The sequence below is a fragment of the Entelurus aequoreus genome, linkage group LG22, assembly GCF_033978785.1.
Source record: "Entelurus aequoreus isolate RoL-2023_Sb linkage group LG22, RoL_Eaeq_v1.1, whole genome shotgun sequence".
Taxonomy (NCBI): domain Eukaryota; kingdom Metazoa; phylum Chordata; class Actinopteri; order Syngnathiformes; family Syngnathidae; genus Entelurus; species Entelurus aequoreus.
The window spans coordinates 11888815-11915224 of record NC_084752.1 but is presented as its reverse complement, the minus strand read 5'-3'; the positions used below and the strand labels follow the sequence as shown (position 1 = coordinate 11915224).

The 26410-nt window shown below is 37.7% G+C and overlaps 1 protein-coding gene across 3 annotated transcripts; it reads left to right on the top strand.

Moving 5' to 3' along the window:
• The first annotated feature begins 1848 nt into the window (after window positions 1-1848).
• On the top strand, window positions 1849-25245 carry LOC133639841 (nocturnin-like). 3 transcript variants are annotated; one of them, XM_062033490.1, is made up of 6 exons: window positions 1872-1912; window positions 13758-13855; window positions 17633-17775; window positions 17861-18026; window positions 21572-21903; window positions 21976-25245. In XM_062033490.1, the coding sequence occupies exons 3-6, from the start codon at window positions 17641-17643 to the stop codon at window positions 22495-22497; spliced, it is 1155 nt and encodes a 384-aa protein (XP_061889474.1). In that variant the 5' UTR covers window positions 1872-1912; window positions 13758-13855; window positions 17633-17640; the 3' UTR covers window positions 22498-25245. The 3 variants fall into 3 exon arrangements, with proteins under 3 accessions (XP_061889475.1, XP_061889474.1, XP_061889473.1); XM_062033491.1 differs by lacking the exon at window positions 13758-13855 and having other exon boundaries at window positions 1849-1912; XM_062033489.1 differs by lacking the exons at window positions 1872-1912; window positions 13758-13855 and adding an exon at window positions 15121-15222.
• The last annotated feature ends 1165 nt before the right edge of the window (window positions 25246-26410 follow it).

Sequence of the window (26410 nt, the reverse complement as noted above, 5' to 3'; positions counted from 1 at the left end):
CCCCTCATCCCTCCCCCCGGATTGTAAATATTGTACATAATGTAAATAATTCAATGTATATACTCTGATGATTAACTTGTGTGATGACTGTATTATGATGATAGTATATATTTGTACCATGAATTGATTTACGTGGACCCCGACTTAAACAAGTTGAAAAACTTATTCGGGTGTTATCATTTAGTGGTCAATTGTACGGAATATGTACTGAACTGTGCAATCTACTACTAAAAGTTTAAATCAATCAATCAAAAAACAAAGCAAAACAACCCCTCCCTACTCCCACACACATTCACACATTCATTGAGAGACGCTTACATGAACTAGAGAAAATCCAAAATGAAAATAAGTTAAAATAATAACAAAAATAATAATAATCCAAAAAAATAGATAATAATAACAAAAATTCATACATCGACCATCTGACCAAACCAGTCTATTGACTTTTGCAGTCAAGATATTTCATCACAGGGCTTTGAGCGGATTGTCCGCTGTATCGCAGTTTCTCCATATGCATAACTGAAACAAGTTCATGCAGCCAATTTTGAAAGGATGGAGGAGTTGGTGTCTTCCCTTCTGCATAACATTTGTTTGTCAACATTATTATGCTCCAGGCAAACATTTTTCTACATAAATGTCGATTTATGAAAGTGAGGCCTACATTTTCTAATTGGCTAAATGGTTTACAATTATCAATCAAATGTTGGAGAATAATTAAGGGCAAAAGTCCTTAAATTGATAAATAGTTGTTAAACAATTTTAAAAGTGATTTAGGTAGCCCTTTTTGTCATTTTTTTGGTCATATTTTTTATTGTTATTTATTGTATTTTATACTCTCTGTATTTGCTTTTGTTTTCTTTCCTTGATGCTGAAAGTGCCTAGACTTTTGTGTAGGGATGTCCGATAATGGCTTTTTGCCGATAGCCCGATATTGTCCAACTCTTTAATTACCGATACCGATATCAACCGATACCAATATATACAGTTGTGGAATTAACACATTATTATGCCTAATTTGGACAACCAGGTATGGTAAAGATAAGGTACTTTTTTAAAAAATTAATAAAATAAAATAAAAATTTTCTTGAATAAAAAAGAAAGTAAAACAATATAAAAACAGTTACATAGAAACTAGTAATTAATGAAAATGAGTAAAATTAACTGTTAAAGGTTAGTACTATTAGTGGACCAGCAGCACGCACAATCATATGTGCTTATGAACTGTATCCCTTGCAGACTGTATTGATATATATTGATATATAATGTAGGAACCAGAATATTAATAACAGAAAGAAACAACCCTTTTGTGTGAATGAGTGTAAATAGGGGAGGGAGGTTTTTTGGGTTGGTGCACTAATTGTAAGTGCATCTTGTGTTTTTTGTGTTGATTTAATTTTAAAAAAAACAACAACAAAAAAAACAAAAAAACAACGATACCGATAATAAAAAAACGATACCAATAATTTCCAATATTACATTTTAAAGCATTTATCGGCCGATAATATCGGCATCTCTACTTTTGTGTGAATTAAAAATGTACGTTTGTTGTTCAATTAAAAAAAAAGAAAAAAAAAGACAAAATAATAATAATGAATATAAACCTATCCCTGGGTGCATGTCTTTGGGGGTGGGAGGAAGCACATTTGCCTTGTAATTTTACGCATCTGTAAAGCACTTTAAATTGTCTTGCAATACGTATTGCGATCAATAAATAAAATTGCCTTCCCTGTGACGCTGTAAAGCAGGTTACCATTACTATTCAGCAGGGGGCAGAATTGCGTTTTTACGATGACCTTGCAGGATGAAGACAAAACAGGCATTATCCTCGGACATCTATGACCGTCGTGAGGTCCTCGCCCTATCAAAACAACACCAGGCCACAACAAGACGGCAGCGAAGTGACGAAAACAAAGTAAGTTTGCACAAAAAACATGAATGTGTGTCGATAGTATTTGCAAACTCATCCTGCCCGGATGGAAACCAGTAGGTGTGTATATTTTACATATAACATAGTGATGTTTTTGTGGGCATACTTCATAAGTTCAAACGGTTTCCAAGCACTTAGTAGTTATTTGATCATATACAGTAGTGGTCCCCAACCACCGGTCCGGGGCCTGGTACCGGTCCGTGAGCCATTTGCTACCGGGCCGCAGAGAAACATGAAATTATTTATAAACGACTGAAATTTATCCTACTTAACCTTGGCCTGTCTCACTACACCAGCGTTTTTCAACCTTTTCTGAGCCGAGGCACATTTTTTTTCATTGAAAAAATGCGGAGGCACATCACCGGCAGAAAACATAAAAAAATGAAACTCTGCAGCCGATATTGACAGTAAAAAGTCGTTCTCGCAATTTTTGGATACAAATCCAAACCATAACCAACCATGCATCACTAGCTCTTGTCTCAAAGTAGGTGTACTGTCACATCATGCCCTGACTTATTTGGAGTTTTTTTTGCTGTTTTCCTGTGTGTCGTGTTTTAGTTCTCGTCTTGCGCTCCTATGTTGTTGTTGATTGTCGTGTACGCATGTACTTTGTGGACGCAGTCTGCTCCACACGCTGTAAGTCTTTGCTGTCATCCAGCATTAGGTTTTTGTTTACTTTGCAGCCAGTTCAGTTTTAGTTTCATTTAGCATAGCCATCCCTAAGCTTCCATGCCTTTTCTTAGCGGCACTTGCCTTTTGTTTATTTTTGGTTTAAGCTAGGGATGATATGCACAAACATATTAAACAGTGGGCTTTCTAACAATTGGGAAGGTTTGTGTCACGTTTGTCCTCAAACAAAAAACATACTAAAACAAAAAAATTATTTTCCCCCCATCTTTTTCCATTTTCAATCCTTTTTTAAAAATGCTTCAGGGAGCCACTAGGGCGACACTAAAGAGCCGCATGCGGCTTGAGAGCCACGGGTTGCTGACCCCCGCACTAGTGGTACATACACATACCGTAGTTTGAGAATAACATCTATATCATTTCCTATTTAAAAACCACTGCATTTGCTCATTTCCTAATCAAATATGAGTTTTCAAAATTATTTTATGCATGCTTTATAAATACAAAAGTCCATGTTTGAATAAAAACTAATGAGACAGATAAGGTAAAAAGTAAAATGTATGACTTTTTTAAACGCCGCTGTACTGAATGGTACACGGACATAGGGAGAAGTACAGAGCGGCAATAAACCTTAAAGCATACTTGCCAACCTTGAGACCTCCAATATCGGGAGGTGGGGGGTAGGGGGGGGCGTGGTTATTTACAGCTAGAATTCACCAACTTGAGTATTTCATATATATATATATATATATATATATATATATATATATATATATATATATATATATATATATATATATATATATATATATATATATATATGCATATATATGTATATGTATATATATGTATATACATATATACATATATATACATATATACATATATATATATACATATATATATACATATATACATATATATATACATATATATATATATATATATATACATATATATATATACATATATATATACATATATACATATATATATATACATATATATATATATATATATACATATATATATATATATATATATACATATATATATATATATATATATACATATATATATATATACATATATATATATACATATATATATACATATATATATACATATATATATATACATATATACATATATATATACATATATATATATATATATACATATATATATATATATATATATATATATATATATATATATATATATATATACATATATATACATATATATGTATGAAATACTTGACTTTCAGTGAATTCTAGCTATATATATATATATATATATATATATATATATATATATATATATATATATATATATATATATATATATATATATATATATAAATTTTTATTTTAATTTACATAAAAGAAATACTTGAATTTCAGTGTTCCGGTGGCTATCCATTAGATGGCAGTATTGTCCTGTTTAACTTCTCCGTTCATGATGAGTATGTCATTTCGGCCACCGTGTTCAATGGAGAAGTCTGTTCTACATATTTACAGGCAACATACACCTTCCCCTTCGAACTGTCCTGGATGAACTGAAATTCTTGTTTCCATTCGTTTTGGAACTTGCAAGCGTATTTCTTCATCTTGCTCGTCGACGGCGTCGCCATGTCTGTAATTTCCTCGTTCTTCTGCTTCGTCTCCTTGTTGTGTGCGCAGTTGTGCACTCTACTCTCTAAAAGCCCTAGATGTTATGACGTCATTGGGCAGGCAAGCTGTTTATATTGTGGGAAAGCGGACGGAGAACAGGCTGTCCCCACTCAGTCTCAGGTCCGCATTGAGCTGGAGGGGGCGTGGCCTCCAGCTCCGGCTGAATACCGGGAGTTTGTCGGGAGAAAATCTCTGCCGGAAGGTTGTCGGGAGAGGCGCTGAATACCGGGATTCTCCCGCTAAAAACGGGAGGGTTGGCAAGTATGCCTTAAAGGCACTGCCTTTGCGTGCCGGCCCAAAGGTAAATGGTAAATGGGTCGTACTTGTATAGCGCTTTGACACTATTTTCCACATTCACCCATTCGCACACACACATTCACACACTGATGGCGGGAGCTGCCACGCACGGCGCTAACCAGTCCCATCAGGAGCAAGGGTTAGGTGTCTTGCTCAGGGACACAACGGACGTGACTAGGATGGTAGAAGGTGGGGATTGAACCAGTAACCCTCAGATTGCTGGCACGGCCACTCTCCCAACTTCGCCACGCCGTCCCCCAATCACATAATGTCTACGGCTTTTCACACACACAAGTGAATGCCAGCATACTTGGTCAACAGCCATACAGGTCACACTGAGGGTGACCGTATAAACAACTTTAACACTGTTTCAAATATGCGCCACACTGTGAACCCACACCAAACAATGACAAACACATTTCGGGAGAACATCCGCACCGTAACACTACATAAACACAACAGGACAAATACCCAGAACCCCTTGCAGCACTAACTCTTCCGGAACGCCAATGTACATCCTGTTTCGTGTCTTGAACTGGAAGTGTAAGTCCCGTTTTGTCTGCTCTTCGTCCATAATATTTCTGCTTAAAAAGACTCTTCATTTATCACTCCAAGCAACGTTTGTAAGTTTTACAATATAACTAAAACAACTCATACTTACCAAACCGTCCCATATGTGTTGTCTGTAGGAGGGTTTTCATGCATATTTGTACGTGCTATTGTAATATAATTAAGCTAACATTGTGAGCATTAGTGAATATGCCAACAGGTTTACAAGTGTCTTTGTCAGTATTATTAATCTACAATGGCATTCTTTTTGAATTGTTTCAGTTTCGTAAATTAACCAAAATGTCACCGTGGAGTTATTGTGTCTGTTTAACTGATTGGAGAGCTAGCTTCAGCAGCTAGTCGGTCCATGACAATGACTTTTATTTTGTTTGATCAGCTGTTTTACTGCCGTGTGACAGGCATTATTTGGAAACAATTAAGGTATGTAAATATATATTTACAAAATCTATCGTACTGGTATTTATCTGCGGCTTATAGTCCGGTGCAACTAATATATGTAAAAAAAAAAAAAAATTTCTAAATTTGGTGACTGCAGTAGGGCTGCACGATACAGTTTCATCAATATTGTAATCACGATTATTAATCACGACTATTGATTATGTTAGATAAAACAGTGTTGGGGAGGTTGAACGTCTTCATGTAATTTGTAAATAAATAGTGTAATATTCCGGCTAGATGAACGATATCCATATATTTAAATACATATTTGTGTTTTTGTTCATTACTAGTATCATTATGTCAGCTTTTCTCATTACATGATCGCTTTTAACTCAATTTTTTCATTTTTGATGCTTTTTTTCAGCGCCATGAAAAAAAACAGCCACGGTTAATGGGTGGCCCGCGGCTCATCAATTTGACACCTCAGCTTGACCTAATGATTGTTTGTCATGAGAAAAATATAAAAATATAGTTATTCAGTGTAACGATTGAACTTATGTGAAAGAGTCCTTCAATGCGCAATTACATTTCCACATTCCCTGGATTTATACGCATGCACAGATGCAGGGCGTGCATGAATTCCAATGGGGAGCAGTTTTTGCCAGAACTGCAAGAAATGTTGGCACTCGATGGTAAAATGTTTTTAGATTTTGTTTAGCACGATGGCAAGCTGTTAGTCCTTTTAGTGCCATTTGCTGTTCGTCCTGTTTGTGCAACGCCGAGACAAACAGTACAAGGGATAAGTTTAATATAGAGGGGCACATACATAGTGGTAACCAGACGGATCCAAAAAGAGTTTGTGCACAAATGCCATATGGGAAATAACTACACGCTGCAAAACATTCACAAAACACTATGTCACACAAACTATTGTTTTAAGTAATAACTTTCTGTCGTGAAAAACACTACACACAACGTAAAAAACATGGTGTTTACTTTTTGATATCAATTTTAAACACAAAGCAGTTGGCCAATGAGGATAAAGTCTAATAAACAAGCTTTGTTCTTCTCCAACAACACCATGCGGATCAGTGCAACAGTTTGGCCATAAAAAATAATGAGTGATACCTCTCACATTTAATACACAAGCTTTGTGCCTCACTGACAACTAGCTGCTGTCACTTTATAGTCTGCAGACAGAACATCTTAGCTAGTGTTGATGTTATTGGCAACACTGACAATGTTAGCACTGAAATAAAAGACGAGTGACCATCCCAGTAAACAAACGGCAGGACTTTATAAACAAGTTGTTGGCAACATTCCTCAAAGATCGCCTGCTGAATGTTCTCTCTCGTCCTTAACACTCTGAGTCAGCGCTGGTGAGTGAAGGAGCGACCAGTGACAGGACGCTGTGCTGCGCTTTCAAAATGAAAGCATTATCAAATAATTTTCTCCTTTGCGGTATACTTTTTGAGTGGGACGAATGCGTCTGTCTCCAATATTGTCCACACCTGTCGCCATCTATCTATCAGCAGCAGTGCGGTCCTAAAGATTACACAAAAGTGAAATGAAGTGATCGGCTGCAGCAACCGTAACCTGGTTAATGTTAATATAATAATACTCCTAATGTTAATGTTTCAGGTCGGCATGGTGATGGAGTTTTGCTCACACACAATGGTCTCTGGCGTGGACGGGCGCGAGCTTTACAGGCCGGTTCTCTGCCGCTGCGGTTGTGAAAGAGCTTGATTTGATTTGCAGCAGAGCCTGCATTTTAAAGGCCTACTGAAATGACATTTTTTTATTTAAACGGGGATAGGAGATCCATTGTATGTCATACTTGATCATTTCGCGATATTACCATATTTTTGCTGAAAGGATTTAGTAGAGAACATCGACGATAAAGTTCGCAACTTTTGGTCGCTGATTAAAAAAAAGCCTTGCCCCTACCGGAAGTAGCGTGACGTCACAAGCTGGAGTGCTGCTCACATTTCCCTATTGTTTACACCAGCAGCGAGAGAGATTCGGACCGAGAAAGCGACGATTACCCCATTAATTTGAGCGAGGATGAAAGATTCGTGGATGAGGAAAGTGAGAGTGAAGGACTAGAGTGCAGTGCAGGACGTATCTTTTTCGCTCTGACCGTAACTTAGGTACAAGGGTTCATTGGATTCCACACTTTCTCCTTTTTCTATTGTGGATCACGGATTTGTATTTTAAACCACCTCGGATACTATATCCTCTTGAAAATGAGTCGAGAACGCGAAATGGACATTCACAGTGACTTTTATCTCCACGACAATACATCGGCGAAACACTTTAGCTACGGAGCTAACGTGATAGCATCGGGCTCAAATGCAGATTTAAACAAAATAAATAAACCCCTGGCTGGAAGGATAGACAGAAAATCAACAATACTATTAAACCCTGGACATGTAAATACACGGTTAATGCTTTCCAGCTTGGCGAAGATTAACAATGCTGTTGCTAACGACGCCATTGAAGCTAACTTAGCAACGGGACCTCACAGAGCTATGATAAAAACATTAGCGCTCCACCTACGCCAGCCAGCCCTCATCTGCTCATCAACACCCGTGCTCACCTGCGTTCCAGCGATCAACGGAAGGACGAAAGACTTCACCCGATCATCCGTGCGGTCGGTGGCTAGCGTCGGCTACCGCATCTGCTATCCAAGTCAAAGTCCTCCTGGTTGTGTTGCTGCAGCCAGCCGCTAATACACCGATCCCACCTACAACTTTCTTCTTTGCAGTCTTCATTGTTCATTAAACAAATTGCAAAAGATTCACTAACACAGATGTCCAGAATACTGTGGAATTTTGAGATGAAAACAGAGCTTTTTTGTATTGGATTCAAAGGTGTACCAATACTTCCGTTTAACTAGTGACGTCACTCGCATACGTCATCATACAAAGACGTTTTCAACCGGAAGTTTAGCGGGAAATTTAAAATTGCACTTTATAAGTTAACCCGGCCGTATTGGCATGTGTTGCAATGTTAAGATTTCATCATTGATATATAAACTATCAGACTGCGTGGTCGGTAGTAGTGGTTTTCAATAGGCCTTTAAATGTTAATATCACTGACCATCACCCTCATTTTATTGTGGCAGCCAAAATAGTGATCATGATTCAAATTTGATTAATTTTGCAGCCTATAAGCTGGAAAATACGGTTTTCTGGAACTTCCCTCCGGATCAGTGAAGTATCAACCTGTTGTCCACCAATATTGCCATTTGAGACCCACTTGTAGGCTTTGCTTTTCAAACTGTTTTAACATGGGCAGAATGCCAACACAAATCAACAGTGAAACAATATGAACAACACAACAAAAAACTAACAGTTGTGAAATTAACCATAAAGAATTGAAAAATATTTACGGATGGCACGGTGGCCTAGTGGTTAGCATGTCGATCTTGGTTTGAATCTCTATCTGGACATCTCTGTGTGAAGTTTGTTTGTTTCCCAGGTATCATCTCCATGCACAACATTGAAACTGCCCAGAGATAGGTCTGCCATCAGTGTGGTATCATTTAAGGTTACAAGACTTAATACTTACAGTACAGCATGTACATGCGATTTCTTAGCATTTTTCCCATAAACATGCAAACATAAAAAAAAAAAATGTTTGTCAAGTTTTGATTATGTAGTGTTGTGTATAGAATTCTGAGGAGAATACATTTATTCCATTTTGAAATAAGGCTGCAACATATCAAATATGGAAAAAGGGAGTAAATTGGTGATTTAACATGAAAAGTGAAAATAGCAGTGAATAAAAAATGACCTACATACATTTCACAGTCATGGAATGAGGCAAATGCCCTCACACACGCACACATGTTGTCAGAACCTGACTTCTCTGCATAAAACCTCAGCCGTGTGACGTTTGCTACACATTACCTTGCCACAGACTAACAAGTGTGTGGTAACCTGCGGTTGATAACGTGTGTGTGTGTGTACGAAGGTGTGTACACATGCCGCATGCGAGTCAGTCTTGGTAGCCAAGAACTTTGACTTTTTAACCACGGTGCTATGCTACTTCAAAACAAAACAGAGGAAGAACAGGGCGTGCAAAAGGTGCAAAGGTGGGAAGGCAAAATAAGTACTCATGAGGGCTCGATCACTGAGTGATTTTGAAACCACAATGTTAATTGTTTTTGTTTGAGTCTCCTAGGTGGTACTCCGAATGAACTCAAGTTAAAAGCCTGCTTACGAAGGAATGTATTAGTCAGTCCCATACGGAGGAGCCTCTAACTACTTGCTAAGCAACAAGAGACCCAAATAAACTACAATGTCAGACTTCTTTAATAATTGGTGTGAATATGGCTGAAAACTGTATCAAAAAGTATTTTTGTATTGGTCGATATCGATGATTATTGATATTTTTTATGAACTACGGAAAATATGAACCAGAAGAAAAATATCAAATGTTAAAATGTTTTATTTCAAATGTAACCTTTCTATGAGTATAAACCCCTCCACTTTCAAGGCAGAAAAGAAAGGAAATGTCAACACAACCACGCAAAACGCTCACTCAATGTAAACAAAATTCTAAAATCACAATACACTCTGGAAATGAAGGTGCAAAAATCAGGACTATATAAGAAATGCTTAAAAAATGTAACAAAATAGTGCAAAGTCTGAAAATGTAAACAGAGAAACCTGAGAACAATGTTTTGTAGGTCTACCGCCAGAAAGTTACAAGGTCTGTGTAACATTTATTTGCTCTGTTATTCTTATTTAAGTATGCAAATACATTTATGTTATGCGGTAAATATTATTTAAATATTATTGGACCACCATATTATTTTAAAGTAGCACATTTGTTATATTGTTATTCGTTAAATATATATCGTCCTACCTGTTGTTTCCGTACATCAGAATAGCAAACGGACAAGGGTTGACAATAAAAGATGAGCGTGGCGAAGGACTAAAAAACTGCCATACTGTCGAGGTGATTTTCCCTTTTTAATCGACAAGTTCTCTCTGCAGCATTTTCACTTTCTCTTCTCACTTTGTGCAAAGAATCAACAGCAAGACCAAACCTGATAATTAATACTGTTACGTGATTGGCTGTTTAGCGTGTCCCTCCCATTGCTCACTGACCAACTTCATGTTTTACGAGGTTACCAGACTGTGAGTGCCTTTGTTCATGCAACCAACCATGCTTCATTCTTTTTGGTTTCTTTTGACCAAAAAACATACGGTCTATCGAACACATTTTTTATTGGTATCGATTACGTGTCTATATCGCGATATATATTGATATTGTTTTACACCCAGCCCTATGTATCATGATGAAATCCATCCATCCATTTTGGACCGCTTGTCCCGTTCGGGGTCGCGGGGGCGTGCTGGAGCCTATCTCAGCTGCATTCGGGCGGAAGGCGGGGTACACCCTGGACAAGTTGCCACCTCATCACAGGGCCAACACAGATAGACAGACAACATTCACACTCACATTCACACACTAGGGCCATTTTAGTGTTGCCAATCAACCTATCCCCAGGTGCATGTCTTTGGAGGTGGGAGGGAACCGGCGCAGTCACGGGGAGAACATGCAAACTCCACACAGAAAGATCCCGAGCCCAGGATCGAATCCGAAATCCATATGTCCCTTAATTAAAATGTCACCTAGTCATTCTGCATCCCATAAAGCCATCGACTTAAATAAAAGATTTGCTTAAGGATGATGGCCAGGTTTACTGCCTATAAGTTTACTATTTTATATATTTATATTTTTTAATTCTACAGTAACTCAAGAAATTTCAACCCGTTAATTGTGACGACAGTCTGTATTTGTTGTCGTGACTTCCCATTTTGTCTTGTTGCTTTGTCCCAACTACCCTTTTTGGTCAATGCATTGCATTATTTATTTATTTATTTGAATGCACCAATTTTTAATTTTTTTAATAATGAACTATTTTTTTTCATTCATGCTTTTAGTTTTCCACTTTTTCTCAAAACAAACTCCAATGGTTGTTACCACCTTGTTAGAAATGTTTTTCTCATGTATTATGTGTTTGATTTATTTTTTATACATTTTATCTAATTAGCCTTTCAAATTGCATAGTTTCACAATTTAAATGGTACTGTAATAGTCACCAGAAGTTGTTATATTAATGCTATATTAGTAACAAAATAAAACTGTGGATCCGAGCTATTTATAGGGGTTACGTTACACACCCCCAGCGTCTTTTGGCATACAGTATACAAATCTTTTCGCTGAAAAATGTTGATCAAATACATTTTTCATTCAATTCACCATTAAATGTTATTCCAAATTCAAGTTTAAAACTTAAAATACTTGAATATGTGGGCCAAATGCGATGATCAACTGCAGTGGTTCTGAAACTTTTTACACAAAGTACCATCTCAGAAAACATTGGCTCTTCAAGTACTACCATAATGACCAACATTAAAATACAGTAGCATAGTATGCCTTAATATTAATTAAAACAAGGCAGAGGTTTTATTTAACAAGTATATTTAATGTTTTTGGCCGCTGTAACATTACACACAGTTTGAACAGTGACACTGTGTTTGAATATCAATAAAGTGATTTTTGTTGTACACTAGATGGAGCCCGAGTACCTACCACAGTTTGAGAATCACTGATCTACTGTATTGTTTGATATTTGATATTATTGTTTGATGTACAAAACCCAAAACCAGTGAAGTTGGCACATTGTGTAAATGGTAAATAAAAACAGAATACAATGATTTGCAAATCCTTTTCAACTTATATTCAATTGAATAGACTGCAAAGACAAGATATTTAATGTTCGAACTGGAAAACTGTTATTTTTTGCAAATATTTGCTCATTTGGAAATTGATGCCTGCAACATGTTTCAAAAAAGATGGCTCAAGTGGCAAAAAAGACTGAGAAAGTTGAGGAATGCTCATCAAACACTTATTTGGAACATCCCACAGGTGAACAGGCTAATTGGGAACAGGTGGGTGCCATGATTGGGTATACAAGCAGCTTTCATGAAATGCTCAGTCATTCACAAACAAGGATGGGGCAAGGGTCACCACTTTGTGAACAAATGCATGATGCAAGGAATTTAGGGATTCGACCATCTACGGTCCGTAATATCATGAAAAGGTTCAGAGAATCTGGAGAAATCACTACACGTAAGCGCCAATGCCCATGAAGCAAGGCCGAAAACCAATGCCCATGACCTTCGATCTCTCAGGCGGTACTACATCAAAAACCAACATCAGTGTGTAAAGGATATCACCACATGGCTCAGGAACACTTCAGAAAACCACTGTCAGTAACTACAGTTCGTCACTACATCTGTAAGTGCATGTTATGCAAAGCGAAAGCCATTTATCAACAACACCCAGAAACGCCGCCGGCTTCGCTAGGCCCGAGCTCATCTCAGATGGACTAATGCAAAGTGGAAAAGTGTTCTCTGGTCTGACGAGTCCACATTTGAAATTGATTTTGGAAACTGTGGACGTCGTGTCCTCCGGAACAAAGAGGAAAAGAACCATCCGGATTGTTATAGGCGCAAAGTTTAAAAGCCAGCACCTGTGGTGGTATGGGGGTGTATTAGTGCCCAAGGCATGGGTAACTTACACATCTGTGAAGGCACCATTAATGCTGAAAGGTACATACAGGTTTTGGAGCAACATATGTTGCCATCCAAACAATGTCTTTTTCATGGACGCCCCTGCTTATTTCAGCAAGACAATGCCAAGCCACGTGGTACAACAGCGTGGCTTCATAGTAAAAGAGTGCGGGTACTAGACTGGCCTGCCTGTAGTCCAGACCTGTCTCCCATTGAAAATGTGTGGCGCATTATGAAGCCTAAAATACCACAACTGAGACCCCCGGACTGTTGAACAACTTAAGCTGTACATCAAGCAAGAATGGGAAAGAATTCCACCTGAAAAGCTTCAAAAATTGGTCTCCTCAGTTCCCAAAAGTTTACTGAGTGTTGTTAAAAGGAAAGGCCATGTAACAGTGGTAAAAATGCCCCTGTGCCAACTTTTTTGCAATGTGTTGCTGCCATTAAATTCTAAGTTAATGATTATTTTCAAAAAAAAAATAAGTTTCTCAGTTCGAACATTAAATATCTTGTCTTTGAAAAGGATTTGCAAATCATTGTATTCTGTTTTTATTTACGAATTAAACGACGTGCTAACTTCACTGGTTTTGGGTTTTGTAATTTGTGTCTTCTGTTACATATTATTGATCGCAGCAAAAGTAATTTATGTTTCACATTATTTACATTTTGAGTAATCTTCTTGGCTAGGTTGGCTCCGGTCACATTCAGTGCAGTGCTAGCATATCAGAACCTTTCACCCGAGGTCACCTGGGATAGGCTGCAGCTCACCCATGATCTAAATGAGGGTAAGCACTATCGAAAATTAACATTCTGCACAAATTTCGTCATGTGGCAATAAAGTCAAGGGTTACTGTAGGAACTGTGCTAAGTTGTTCCTATTTCTGCAGTTCAGAAGTGTTCTATTCTAGTGTCTGTGAAACATTTGTCATGTACTTTGGAAAAATACACTCCCTGAATAAAAGGGAGTTGCTCAGCACAAAGGAAGTCGTTGCTTAATCAACAACCAAGAATACGCACGCATTCCCTCATGACATGCAGACAATTGTTGTCATGAGACAGTATACTATTATTGAAGTTATAACATCTTTGGCATGTATGACTCAGTCTTCCTGAGAATCTAATTAGAGTACAAAGAGTACAAAAAAGAATTCTCAATAATATACTTTCATTAAATAAACTTGGTTAATAGCAATTTACTCAGCAAAATATAACCCTCAGAATGAGATACGTTGCTTTAAAATATGTAACAAAAGTGGAGGGGGTGAGAAATACTTTGGACGGGAAATAGGATAAGTACAACAAAAATATAAACAAAAAAAATACATGAAATAGAAATCCAAGAACTGCGTCTATAAAATGTAAATACATTGAAAAACTTTGACAATTTAATTAAATAATAGTGCAGTTTAAAAGTATTTTTCAAAGAATTAGGAAAAAAACTGTGCATTTATTAAACATAAATAGATGCAACTTAATTTAAAAGAAAAATTAAATACATCTATTAGAAATATCAAATACATAAAAAAACTGATGACTCAATTAAATAAGAAAATGCAGTGTAAAAATGTAAAACTCTGTTAAACATTTGTCACATCAACAACTGTCACAACATTAGGCACACCTACACAATCAAATGTTTTTGAGAAGTGTAAAGTAAATATATAATTTTCCTTTTATGTTCCTAAAAAATGAAATAAACATGCCTGTAAATACAGTTGCACTACAAAGTTTCAGTGAGTTAAATAAATAAATAATTTAAGTTAGGTAAATTAAATAATACTCATTGTTACATTATTTTTTTTTTTTTTTTATTGAACTCATTTAAACTCAGTTGAATTAAAAAACACTACAATTGTTACAATGAGTAAAGTGAAAAAAACAACTAGCACGTTACAATGAGAGTTAAATAAGAAATTGAAATGTCCTAAATCACTGTCATGTGACCTTGCCTTTTGTTGGATGACATCAACAATTTCCTAATGTTGTCTCCGCCCTCCGAGGCTTTATAGGCTGCAGTAAACGCTGTTAAGTCAGATATCTGCTCACTCTTCTGGACAGCCTCTGCTACGCTACACGTAATTTACTGAACTTTACAACAGGACTTGGAAAAAGAACCATCTTGAACACATAGTGGACATAATGGAAACAATGGGTAAGATAGTTAGTTGTTGGTCATGTTTTTATGCTAATCCACATTATGTTTGTGTATGTCATGTTTCAAAGCTGCTGCTTTTTGTCAATGAGTTACGCCTGCTGGATGTGGCTGTTAAGATTATTATTGTAGCTGATATTATAAACTAGTTGTACCAGTGTTCAAAAAGTGTGGCAGCAATGTGCATTGTGTAGAAATATGGTGATAACATAAGCAAAAATTGAAGGGAAGCTGAATCAAAAATGTTGCCCTTTTAGATCAAATGTTTTGATTGACAAACATGGCTGTTGTTGTGGTAATAGTAAAGGTAAAATATTAAACATTTATACAGACGCCGCATAATGCTTAAAATGTTGCGGCTTCTTTCACAATTTCATAGTCTTTTTTTTCGTATGCAAATTTTTAATATTGTTGACCTAAATGAAGTACATGTACGTGATCATGATAGATATTCTCAAAAGTAACTTCTGTTTCCATGCCAACAGAGCTATCGTTTACATGCCAGTTTTTCTAGTTAAGTGGACATTAAAACTGTTGATGCACATTAGCTGCATTTCCTGTCTCATCAATAACACATCTCCACATTGGTGAGCCTTTAACATGCTCGATGTCGATCAAAAAAAACCTGAACAATGCACCACCCAATGCAAACAAAACGGCTAATGTCGGCGCTAGCTTGTTGACTATCAAGTTGACCAACTTTTGGCAGAACAACTTCTTAGAACATCAAAACCCAATTCTAGTTTAGAGGAATTAATTAAAAGATGCAAGAATTTTCATGTAATTGTCATGCTGAGAACCTGCACGTCCGACTTAAAGCTGCTATATTGAGTAAAATAAGTGGAAATGTGACTATATGAAGGCTGTAGTATTGTTAAAAAAACATTAAGAAAGTCATAGACAAGTTTTTATGCTTAAAGAAAATATTCAATTTAATAATAGGAATCCTACGAACATACATTTACCACGGTCAGGCCCAGAACTAATTAGATGTGATAAACGAGGGATTACTATACAACCAAAATACTACAATAAAAAGATAATTTTGTTACGTTTTGGTGATGATCGTTGTTGGTCTGGAACCCAAGATGCAGAGACAATAGGCAAAGTGTAAGAAGAATGTATTCATCAACAAAATAAAAGCAATAGTGCAGAGGAAGCAAAGTGAAAGCTATGCAGCATGGAAGCAAATAAACAAAGCAAAAATGATCCAGAGGACAGGGCTGGCATAAAAAGCATCCTGACGAGGGACGGATGAGGGAGCCAGCGCTCAGACAAGAAAAGTGGAGGCAAACATTAAGTGGAAAACAAACATAAGAGCGCTGGAAATCATACAGAAACTACTAATAAAATCCAAATTGTCATGTGAGGTCATGACAAATCTAGAACTGAATCTAATGAGACTGAATAGGTAGCCGAGGCAATGATGTCATCGAGCAACCTTTATGACAGTCAGTAGCTACTTTCATTACTGAGGTGTTGGCAACATTGGAAGATGAAGAGAAGTCAGAAGAGATGGAGGACAGTAAGGACAGAGATGTAGAAGAGATACAAATTGAGAACACAGAGATAGAGGATGAGACAGAAGAGCCAGCAGAAAAAAATGGAGATGATTTTGTAATTTCTGGTTATTAAGACTAGCATTAGAAGGCCACAGTCCAGAGACAGCTGATGGAGGTGAGGACATCAGTCCTAAGTATAAGTCGACGTTAAAACAGGCCAAATCGGTGTTTTAAAAAAAAAGAAAAACATTTTTGAACGCATCATTCCACTAAGGTCTCACTCTTGTCATTTTCTGAAACTTGTCAGCCCTTTGACCGTGACAATGCTGACACTCCAACAGTTGTTGTTATATTATCCTCTCTAACTCTTAATAATCTACTTGTTAGTTTCCTGTTAATTATCTTCTGTAATTTGGCTCCCTCTACACTTCTTAAAGCACTTATTTCTTGGTGTTGTTTCTAGCTATCTTAGTGGTTAGCTTAGCTCTTAACTCGCCTGCTCCTGCTTGGTCTCGATGTGTAACATGTTTAGCCTCAGCCCAATACTTGATAATGATATTTATTATATTTAGCTGCCAAAATGGAGAGGATTATTATTAATTTAGGGGATCGGCTGCACACTGTGTCTGGACACACATCATTTTCTGCTAACTTGTCAGCCGGGGGACTGAGGATAAATACGATATCAGCAAGAGGGGATCTGCGTTTGTGATCAGCATTAAAAGGTATTGATCAACAATGGTGATCACATACTTTTGTAGAAACATCGACTGATACCAATCTTCTTATTCATGAGTAATGTGGACCAGTACAGTTGGAACTCACAAATAAATCATACAGAACAATAAATTGAATATTTTCAGTGTAAAGCATGCAAGGGCACTAACAATTTGTGGCTTTCTTACCAGGTTATCCAATGGGTATAGGGCCCGCCAGGCTGTACAGCACGTTGGCTCACACTCTCAGCAGTAGCCATCGGGCCCCCCTCCCTCTGACCCACCGGGAACCTCACCAGCCTGCGGACACAACGCTCGATTCAGATTTCTGCCAGGTTGTCTTCTGAACTCCAACAACAGTTACTTACGCTTACTCTGACTTTGAAGTGTGGTTTATACGTGTTTTACCTGGTCGTGCAGGAGCAGAAGGGGTCCCCAGTTAGTCCCCTGGATCTCGTGGAGGTGCTGCAGCAGTGCAAAGAGGCCCTCAGAGACGGACCACCGCGCTACCACAGAACTTTCATATTGCAAAGCGATGGCGACAGCAGCGCTATTCGAGTCATGCAGTGGAACATTCTGGCACAAGGTAAGGGACATGTGCTCCACCATTTGACAAATACGGACAGAACATATATATGAATATATACACAGCATACCTTGTTTTTTGGCGCACTTAAAATCCTTTTATTTTTGTGCGCCTTATGTACAGATTCATTCTAGTTGTGCTTACCAACCTTGAAGCAATTTTATTTGGTATATGGTGTAATGATAAGTGTGACCAGTAGATGGCAGTCACACACAAGAGATATGTGAGGATTGCTGTTTTTTTACGCCTGTTCAATACATGACGCTAGCAAGTATCCGTAAGCAAGCAAGCCCAAAGCTTTGATGTTTCATTGAGGATATAGAACATTACATATGGCGCTCAAAAATGTGTCAAAATGTTTTAGTACGAGTTTGGTAAGCTACGAAGCCGCACCGCCTAATGGAACGTCTGCGCATTTTGGTTACCGTAGTCAGACGTACTGTGCTTCAACATACGGGTATTATTATGGTGTATGTACAAGGACTCCATAATGGCACCTTTTAGGAGACATTATCTGCCGTTTTGTTCACAGTATTATGCAAAACCAACTTTTGTTACCTATTGGTACCTGCTAATGTATACTTGGAATCTGCAAAAGTCCCAAAAATATGCACACGTCCGCCATTGTAGTTTGCGCCGTAGTCAATAAGCTTCTCTTTCTCCATCGTCTTGTTGTGAGGCATTCATCCTCCGCTGTTGCCATTTCTAATATAAAGTAGCGTACAGTTCTAACTTATATCTGCTTCGGAAACGCTAAAAACTACCGGTACAACAAAGATGACGGGGAGAAGACGCTGTTGAAGTGGAGCCACGTAAATAAGATCGCCCACAAAACGGCGCATCCTGAAGAGACGGTCAGAAAAGGACTTGAAAACATAATCTATGCAACATTTTGACCAAAGAACCACTATTACATGTTATGTAGACCACAAGGAAGTGTTTTAAATGTAGAAAAAAATTCATAATATGACCTCTTTAACGCGCCGTATAATACGATGTGCCTTGTGTGTGAAAATAGACCTGCGCGGTGCGCCTTCGGTGCGCTGTATGGTCCGAAAAATACTGCATGTAAATATGTCAGATTATAGCCAATGGCTTCAAGTAGAAATAAAAATAGAAAAGGCTAAAAATACAGACACAGACCAGGATCACAACCAAAGACCAGGTCAGTTAAAATAATTTTCGGAGAGGAAATGAAGAATCAGTTATTATAAAGTGCTGTAGCGCATTGCCCACAAGCCGAATAATGTTGCACAGTGTGTACAGTGTACTTATTCAAGGGTACTGACAGAAGTAATCTTATTAATACCTAGCTCTTGTGTGCCACACTGTCTCTTCAGTGCTGAAATAAAACTAGTAGTAAAGGTTATTATGCTCCCAAGTAGGGTCTCACGCAGAAGTATGGGCCTCGTTACCATGGTGACAACCAATGAGAAGCACAAAGTGGTCATTTGTGTCTGGTTCTTGATGACGTGGCACAGGTGGAGCAGTTGAGTCAGAGATGACATTTCACGTCTCATGTTCTTTCTATTTGTGTTCCATTTATGCCAGGTGACGAGTTTGTCAGTCACCATGTTTCCATGCTGCCAATATTGCACTTAAGTTGATGTTGTCTGTAAAGGGGAACTGTAGTTTTTTTTATTTTGCCCATCATCCAAAATCTTCATGTCAGACAAGCACGCACACGTCTTCCTGTTAGGAGGCCCATTAGTTTGTTTAGTTTGCATTGATTCGGCGGGCGTTGTGGCGTCCTACTCTGTTCAGCAGTCCTTGAACGTACCGTCGTTTTGAGAGTGTGACGCAGAACACTTTTTAACGTTCTCTGACGCTGTCACAGAAAGACGTGTTTTTACCACTCCTTTTTCACCTCATCCTTGTCTACGCGATGTTTCATGCTGTGCGTAAATGCACTAGTGATGTGCGATACCACTAATTTTTTTTCCGATCCGATACCATATTGCTTTTTTATCCTGCACTACCATGAGTTTATGTAACGAAATTTCTTTATCTGTGCTGTAAAGTTCAAATTTGAATGACAATAAAAAGGAAGTCCAAGTCTAAGTAAAATTCAGGCTGGTATTGGCGATACCGATCCGATACTTACAAAAATATGTGTCTATTGTGTATTTTCAAATAATAACCAATCGATCTAAAAAAATAAATTAAAAAAATCGTAACGTAATGAGAAAAAGCTGAACATTATAAACTAATAAATAATGATAATATATGTAGTCACCTATAACACAAAGTTTTGTCTTTAATTTTTTATATATATATATGTGTGTGTGTGTTTTTATCATTTTTTTAAAGTAAATAAATATTAAAATGGCCCCCACATGCTTGACTTTTCAGCATGTGGCCCTTTTTAGATACCCCTGATCTAAAATATTAGAAGCTCTCAAAATCAAATATACTTAAAATGTAAACAAAGTTTAGTTAGTTCTTTAAAAAATGAAATAATACTAGTTTGAAAAATGACAACAACCATAATAAACACTGTTGAATGTGCAACTGAACATAAATATTTTGGTAGAGGCAATAATGTTGACATATTAGGTTATGCAGTTACACAATCGTATTACTTTATATATATTTTTTATTCTATCCTTACATGGAAAAAAAAGCAACAGTAAAATGTAAGAAAAAAGCAAAACAATTGGTATGTAATAAGAAAATGTAACTAAAAATAATATACTTAGTCACTATAATACAAAGCTGACACAATATCTGTTTTCAGCATTTTTTTAAATAAAATAAATACCAACTTGGCCCTTGCATACTTTGACTTTACAGCATGCGGCCGCTTGGTGGAAAACGTTTAGACACCCTTGAACTAAAGTATCAAAAGTATAGATATTTTGATTTGAGAATCGATATTAGAGCATAAAGATCTAGTATTGGCGATATCGATATTTAGAACTACCATGACCATACACTGCAATTTTTGTAAGAAATGTCACTCATATCTTGCTTTTGAGTATATTTTAATGGAATAAAAATCATTTTGTACAGTAGTTGGGAAGGAGTAGGACAAACCAGCAGTAAAATTTATAATTTTTAACCAACTATTGGGTCAAGTAGCGCTAAATTGTGCAACACCAATAGTTGGGCTGGGAATAACCCAACATTGTAGTGAGCATAACTCAGCTTTAGTGTTAAATACATTCAACCCAATAGTTGGGTTATGAATCAACCAACATTGAGTTAGCGTTACTCAACTTTTGGGTTAAATAATTCAACCCAATAGTTTGGTTGGGAATAACCCAACATTAAGTTATCATAACTCAACTTTTGGGTTCAATAATTCAACCCAATAGTTTTGTTGGGAATAACCCAACATTAAGTTATCATAACTCAACTTTTTGGTTAAATAATTCAATGCAAAAGTCGGGTTGAGAAAATTAACCTAAAATGACTTAAAATAACTCGAATAAGGGGTTTGTCCTTTTCTGAACCAGCAGTTGGGTTAAAATTGGGTTATTTTTTAACCCAACATTTTTTAATGTTTAATCGCTGACACTGACTTCTGGTCTCTTTATCGTCAGCTCTCGGTGAAGGACTTGACAGTTTTGTGCAGTGTCCCCTGGAGGCTCTCAGCTGGTCCCGAAGGAAGTATCTGATCTTGGAGGAGATCCTCACCTACCGACCGCACATCCTGTGTCTGCAGGAAGTGGACCACTACTTTGACACCTTTCAGCCCATTCTGGCCCGCCTGGGTTACAGAAGCATGTTCTGTCCTAAGCCTTGGTCGCCGTGTTTAGACGTGGAGGGCAACAACGGCCCCGACGGTTGTGCGCTCTTTTTCGACGAGTCCCGTTTCGAGTTTTTGGACTGTGTGAGCCTACAGCTGTCCGCTATGAGGATTCCGACCAATCAGGTGTGTAGAACCCTCTTGACGACACAATGTGGTATTTTGAGACTTTCTCACACACCGTTGTGTCCGTTCCAGGTTGCTTTGGTGGTGATGCTGCGCTGTCGAAGCACAAGGAGGCGCGTGTGTGTGGCCGTGACTCACCTGAAGGCACGTGCCGGCTGGGAGTGGCTGCGCAGCGCCCAGGGCTCAGACCTCTTGCGTCAAGTCCAAAACGTGGTCCAGAAACACGCGGTCAGAACATCGGACGGCCCCAACTCCCAAGTCCCTCTCATCATTTGTGGGGATTTTAATGCCGTCCCGACTGAGGACGTGTACCGCCATTTTCTCACGTCTCCTCTTGGTTTAGACTCCGCCTACAAGAAACTCAGCCAAAACAGTTTGACAGAACCACGGTACACGACGTGGAAGATTCGCCCCACAGGGGAGTGCTGCGCGACTCTGGACTATATTTGGTACACTCAGGACTTGCTTACCGTGGATGCGGTCTTGGACTTCCCTTCGGAGGAAGAGATTGGTCCAAACAGGCTCCCATCCTTCAGGTACCCTTCAGACCATCTCTCACTGGTTTGTGATTTCAGCTTTAAGGAGAAGCAATGAAGAATGAATAGATCAGTTAGATGTGCGTGTTAATAAATAAATAATACGCACATAATTTACCTCACAAATAATCATTTCAAATATTGTAAAGATGAACAAAAAAATATATGTTGTATATACTGATAAACATTTTGCCAAAAAAAAAAGAAAAGATTACAGTATTTTTATGTTATCTATTTAATTTTAAAAAGTGTAACATTTATATTTTTATAATTGTATATTATATGTATTTCTGCCTGTGCCTCGACTTGAGGTAGAAATAGAATGAAGCACTAACTAGCATTGCCAGATGGATAGTTATTGCACCAGTCTCTTCAAATGGTTGTACGTACAGTAATCTGCCTGATTTTACTTATTCATTACCATCGTCACCTCACGCTGTTACAGTGTAGCTGGTAACACTTAGAAAAACTGCCGTATTTTCCAGACTATGCCTACTTTTTTCCAACGCTTTGGACCCTGCGGCTGAGCAAACAGTGCAGGTAATTTAAGCCATAATTCAACAAATAGTTTTCGTATTCCGCCAACAGAGACACTGAAAAGTGATTGTGCTATGGCGCCAGTTCGCTCACTGCCGATTCTGCGGGTTTAAAATGCACTTACTGTTTCGTACCGAAAGTATTCGTCCATAGCGTTTCTGCTCAAACAGATTCTTCATTCATCACTCCAAGCAACATTTGTAAGTTTACAATATAAGTAAAACAATTCATGTTGACTGAACCGTCCCATGTGTGATGTCTGTAGAAGTGTTTTCATGCATATTAGTACATGCTATCGCAATGTATTAAAGCTAGCGTCGTTAGCATTAGCGAACATGCTAACCTGTTTTACAAGTGTTAGTATTATTAACTTACAATTGCATTATTTTTGTATTTATTCAGTTTCATAAATTCACCACACGTCACCATGGAGTTATTGAGTCTGTTTAGCTGTTTGAAGAGATATTTTCCGCAGTTAATCGGTCCATAACGATGACTTCTGTTTTGTTTGGTCAGCCGTTTTACTGCCGTGTTACAGACACCATTTAGAAACAAAGTATATAAATAAACATTTATAAAATGCAAATTCAGCCCTTTGAGACACTTGTGATTTAGGGCTATATAAGTAAACATTGATTGATTGATGATTGATTGAAAATCTTTCATACCGTTACATATCTGCGGCTTGTAGTCTGATGCCGCTAAAATATTTAATTCTTCTCAAATTTGGTGGGTGCGGCTTAACTACCGGTGCACTTTTACAGTACTTTCGACATGAATACTCATTAGTATGCAGTTTATAAATATAACCACTAGTACATGTCTGAATACTGTAAGTGCATGTATAAATGTCTAGAGTGAATATTAAAAGTCCTATTTACATACGTTCTGAATCACAGGTGTCAAACTCAAGGCTTGGGTGCTAGATCTGGCCAGCCAAAAATGTTTACTGTGGCCCTGCACAACAATTATGTGGCCTACAAAAGGCTGGGGGGGGACATTTTCTGGCTAAATGTATTAACTCCTTGAATTTTGACATACAAATGTACTGCATATGTTTTACACTTTAATAGTATCTGACCATGCATGCAACAAGATGTTCCAGGCATTGTTTTTGGTTCCCAAAAATGTATATTTAAATATCTGCTTGTCAACTTGACTTGTGATTTTAAAGTGAGATATTCATCAATCTGTAAGTAAAAAGATATAACCGAAAAGTTTCCTATGCAAATTGTGTAACCATTCATAAACATTCACTGTTTCAAACGGTCCTCAGATGGCAGCCATAATTGCAATGTGGCCTTCAGTAAAAAGGAGTGTGACACCTCTGTTCCACATGGTCTAACGAACCATTGACAATACTTAAATATAATGTAGAAAAGCTAAATTCAAAAGTATAAAAATGCCACCATTTAGAGATAAGCTTATTAATATATATAAAACTTCTATAAATGTTTATATAAACTATATACTAATGAGTAGTAATGTCAAAATATGCTTTGTAAATGATAAATTCAGTATTTACTAATGCTTAGTAGTGTGTGCTGACTATATAGTGCTACCATGTAGCTTAATAATGCAGTTTTACCTTTAAATACACAGCGCCCCCACCTGGTTGTAAATAAGGAGGTGAGTGAATGCACACTTTTAGCTGCAGTGTGTGTTTCCAGGGTCAATTCATCATATATTCTAGGATATTGCGAACTATTGATCATACGGAGGGTGAAATGATCGTCCAAATATTATAATTATCGTACATCTGGCAACGCTAGCACTACCTTATCTTTTAACAATGCTTGTATTTTTTCATTGGCACTCTGCCATTCTTACACTTTGAAGTGCAGTTACAGTGAGAGTTTCCAGTAAGTGCAGTAATGGATTCATGACAGCGCTACACACTAAGTGAACACGATATACTTGTACTGACTGAAGTGGTCCTTTTGAGACACGACTACATATTGTGTTTTGTATGCATGACTGCAACAATTAAAAAAAAAAAAACCCACGTAGATTTATATTCTGATGTTTCGATGAGTGTAACTATTACAACAAACCAAGACAGCATGGAGTGCATGGAACTTTAAATACACAGGCATGGTTTCTGCACGGTTGCTACAATAAAGTGTATGTGAGAGTGATGGTGTGTGCACGTTTTTGTTTGATTCATGTTATAAGTGCTATTTTATTGTTGATGTGCATGTATTTGGGGAAAAAGAATAAGGTGATGGTAAGCAGAAAATTAGTGTTCCCTAAAATACTGTGTTTTATCGATGACAAACATATATATGTATAAATATATATGTAAAGTTTGAGTAATACCAAAACCACCATGCTGCTTGCTGACTGTAATAAACATTTTGAATATATTATTTGTATTTAATTGTCAGGTCAACTGCATGGAGAGTGTTATTGTGGAGCAAATATCAAATATTAAACATATGTTACTTAAAGGCCTACTGAAATGATTTTTATTTATTTAAACGGGGATAGCAGGTCCATTCTATGTGTCATTCTTGATCATTTCGCGATATTGCCATATTTTTGCTGAAAGGATTTAGTAGAGAACATTGACGATAAAGTTCGCAACTTTTGGTCGCTGATAAAAAAAAGCCTTGCCTCTATCGGAAGTAGCGTGACGTCACCGGTTGAAAGGCTCCTCACATTTCCCCATTGTTTACAATGCAGCGAGAGCGATTCGGACCGAGAAAGCGACGATTACACCATTAATTTGAGCGAGGATGAAATATTTGTGGATGAGGAACGTGAGAGTGCAGGACATATCTTTTTTAGCTATGATCGTAATTAGGTACAAGGGCTCATTGGATTCCACACTTTCTCCTTTTTCTATTGTGGATCACGTATTTGTATTTTAAACCACCTTGGATACTATATCCTCTTGAAAATGAGAGTCGAGAACGCGAAATGGACATTCACAGTGACTTTTATCTCCACAACAATACATCGGCGAAGCTCTTTAGCTACGGAGCTAACGTGATAGCACATCGGGCTTAAATGCAGATAGAAACAAAATAAATAACCCCCTGACTGGAAGGATAGACAGAAAATCAACAATACTATTAAACCATGGACATGTAAATACACGGTTAATGCTTTCCAGCCTGGCAAAGCTTAACAATGCTGTTGCTAACGACGCCATTGAAGCTAACTTAGCAACAGGACCTCACAGAGCTATGCTAAAAACATTATCTCTCCACCTACGCCAGCCCTCATCTGCTCATCAACACCCGTGCTCACCTGCGTTCCAGCGACCGACGGAGCGACGATCATAGATGCGGTCGGCAGCCCGGAGATGGAGGAAGTCAAGGTGAGGTCGCCGGCTAGCGCGTCTGCTATCCATATCAAAGTCCTCCTGGTTGTGTTGCTGTAGTCCGCCGCTAATACACCGATCCCACCTACAACTTTCTTCTTTGCAG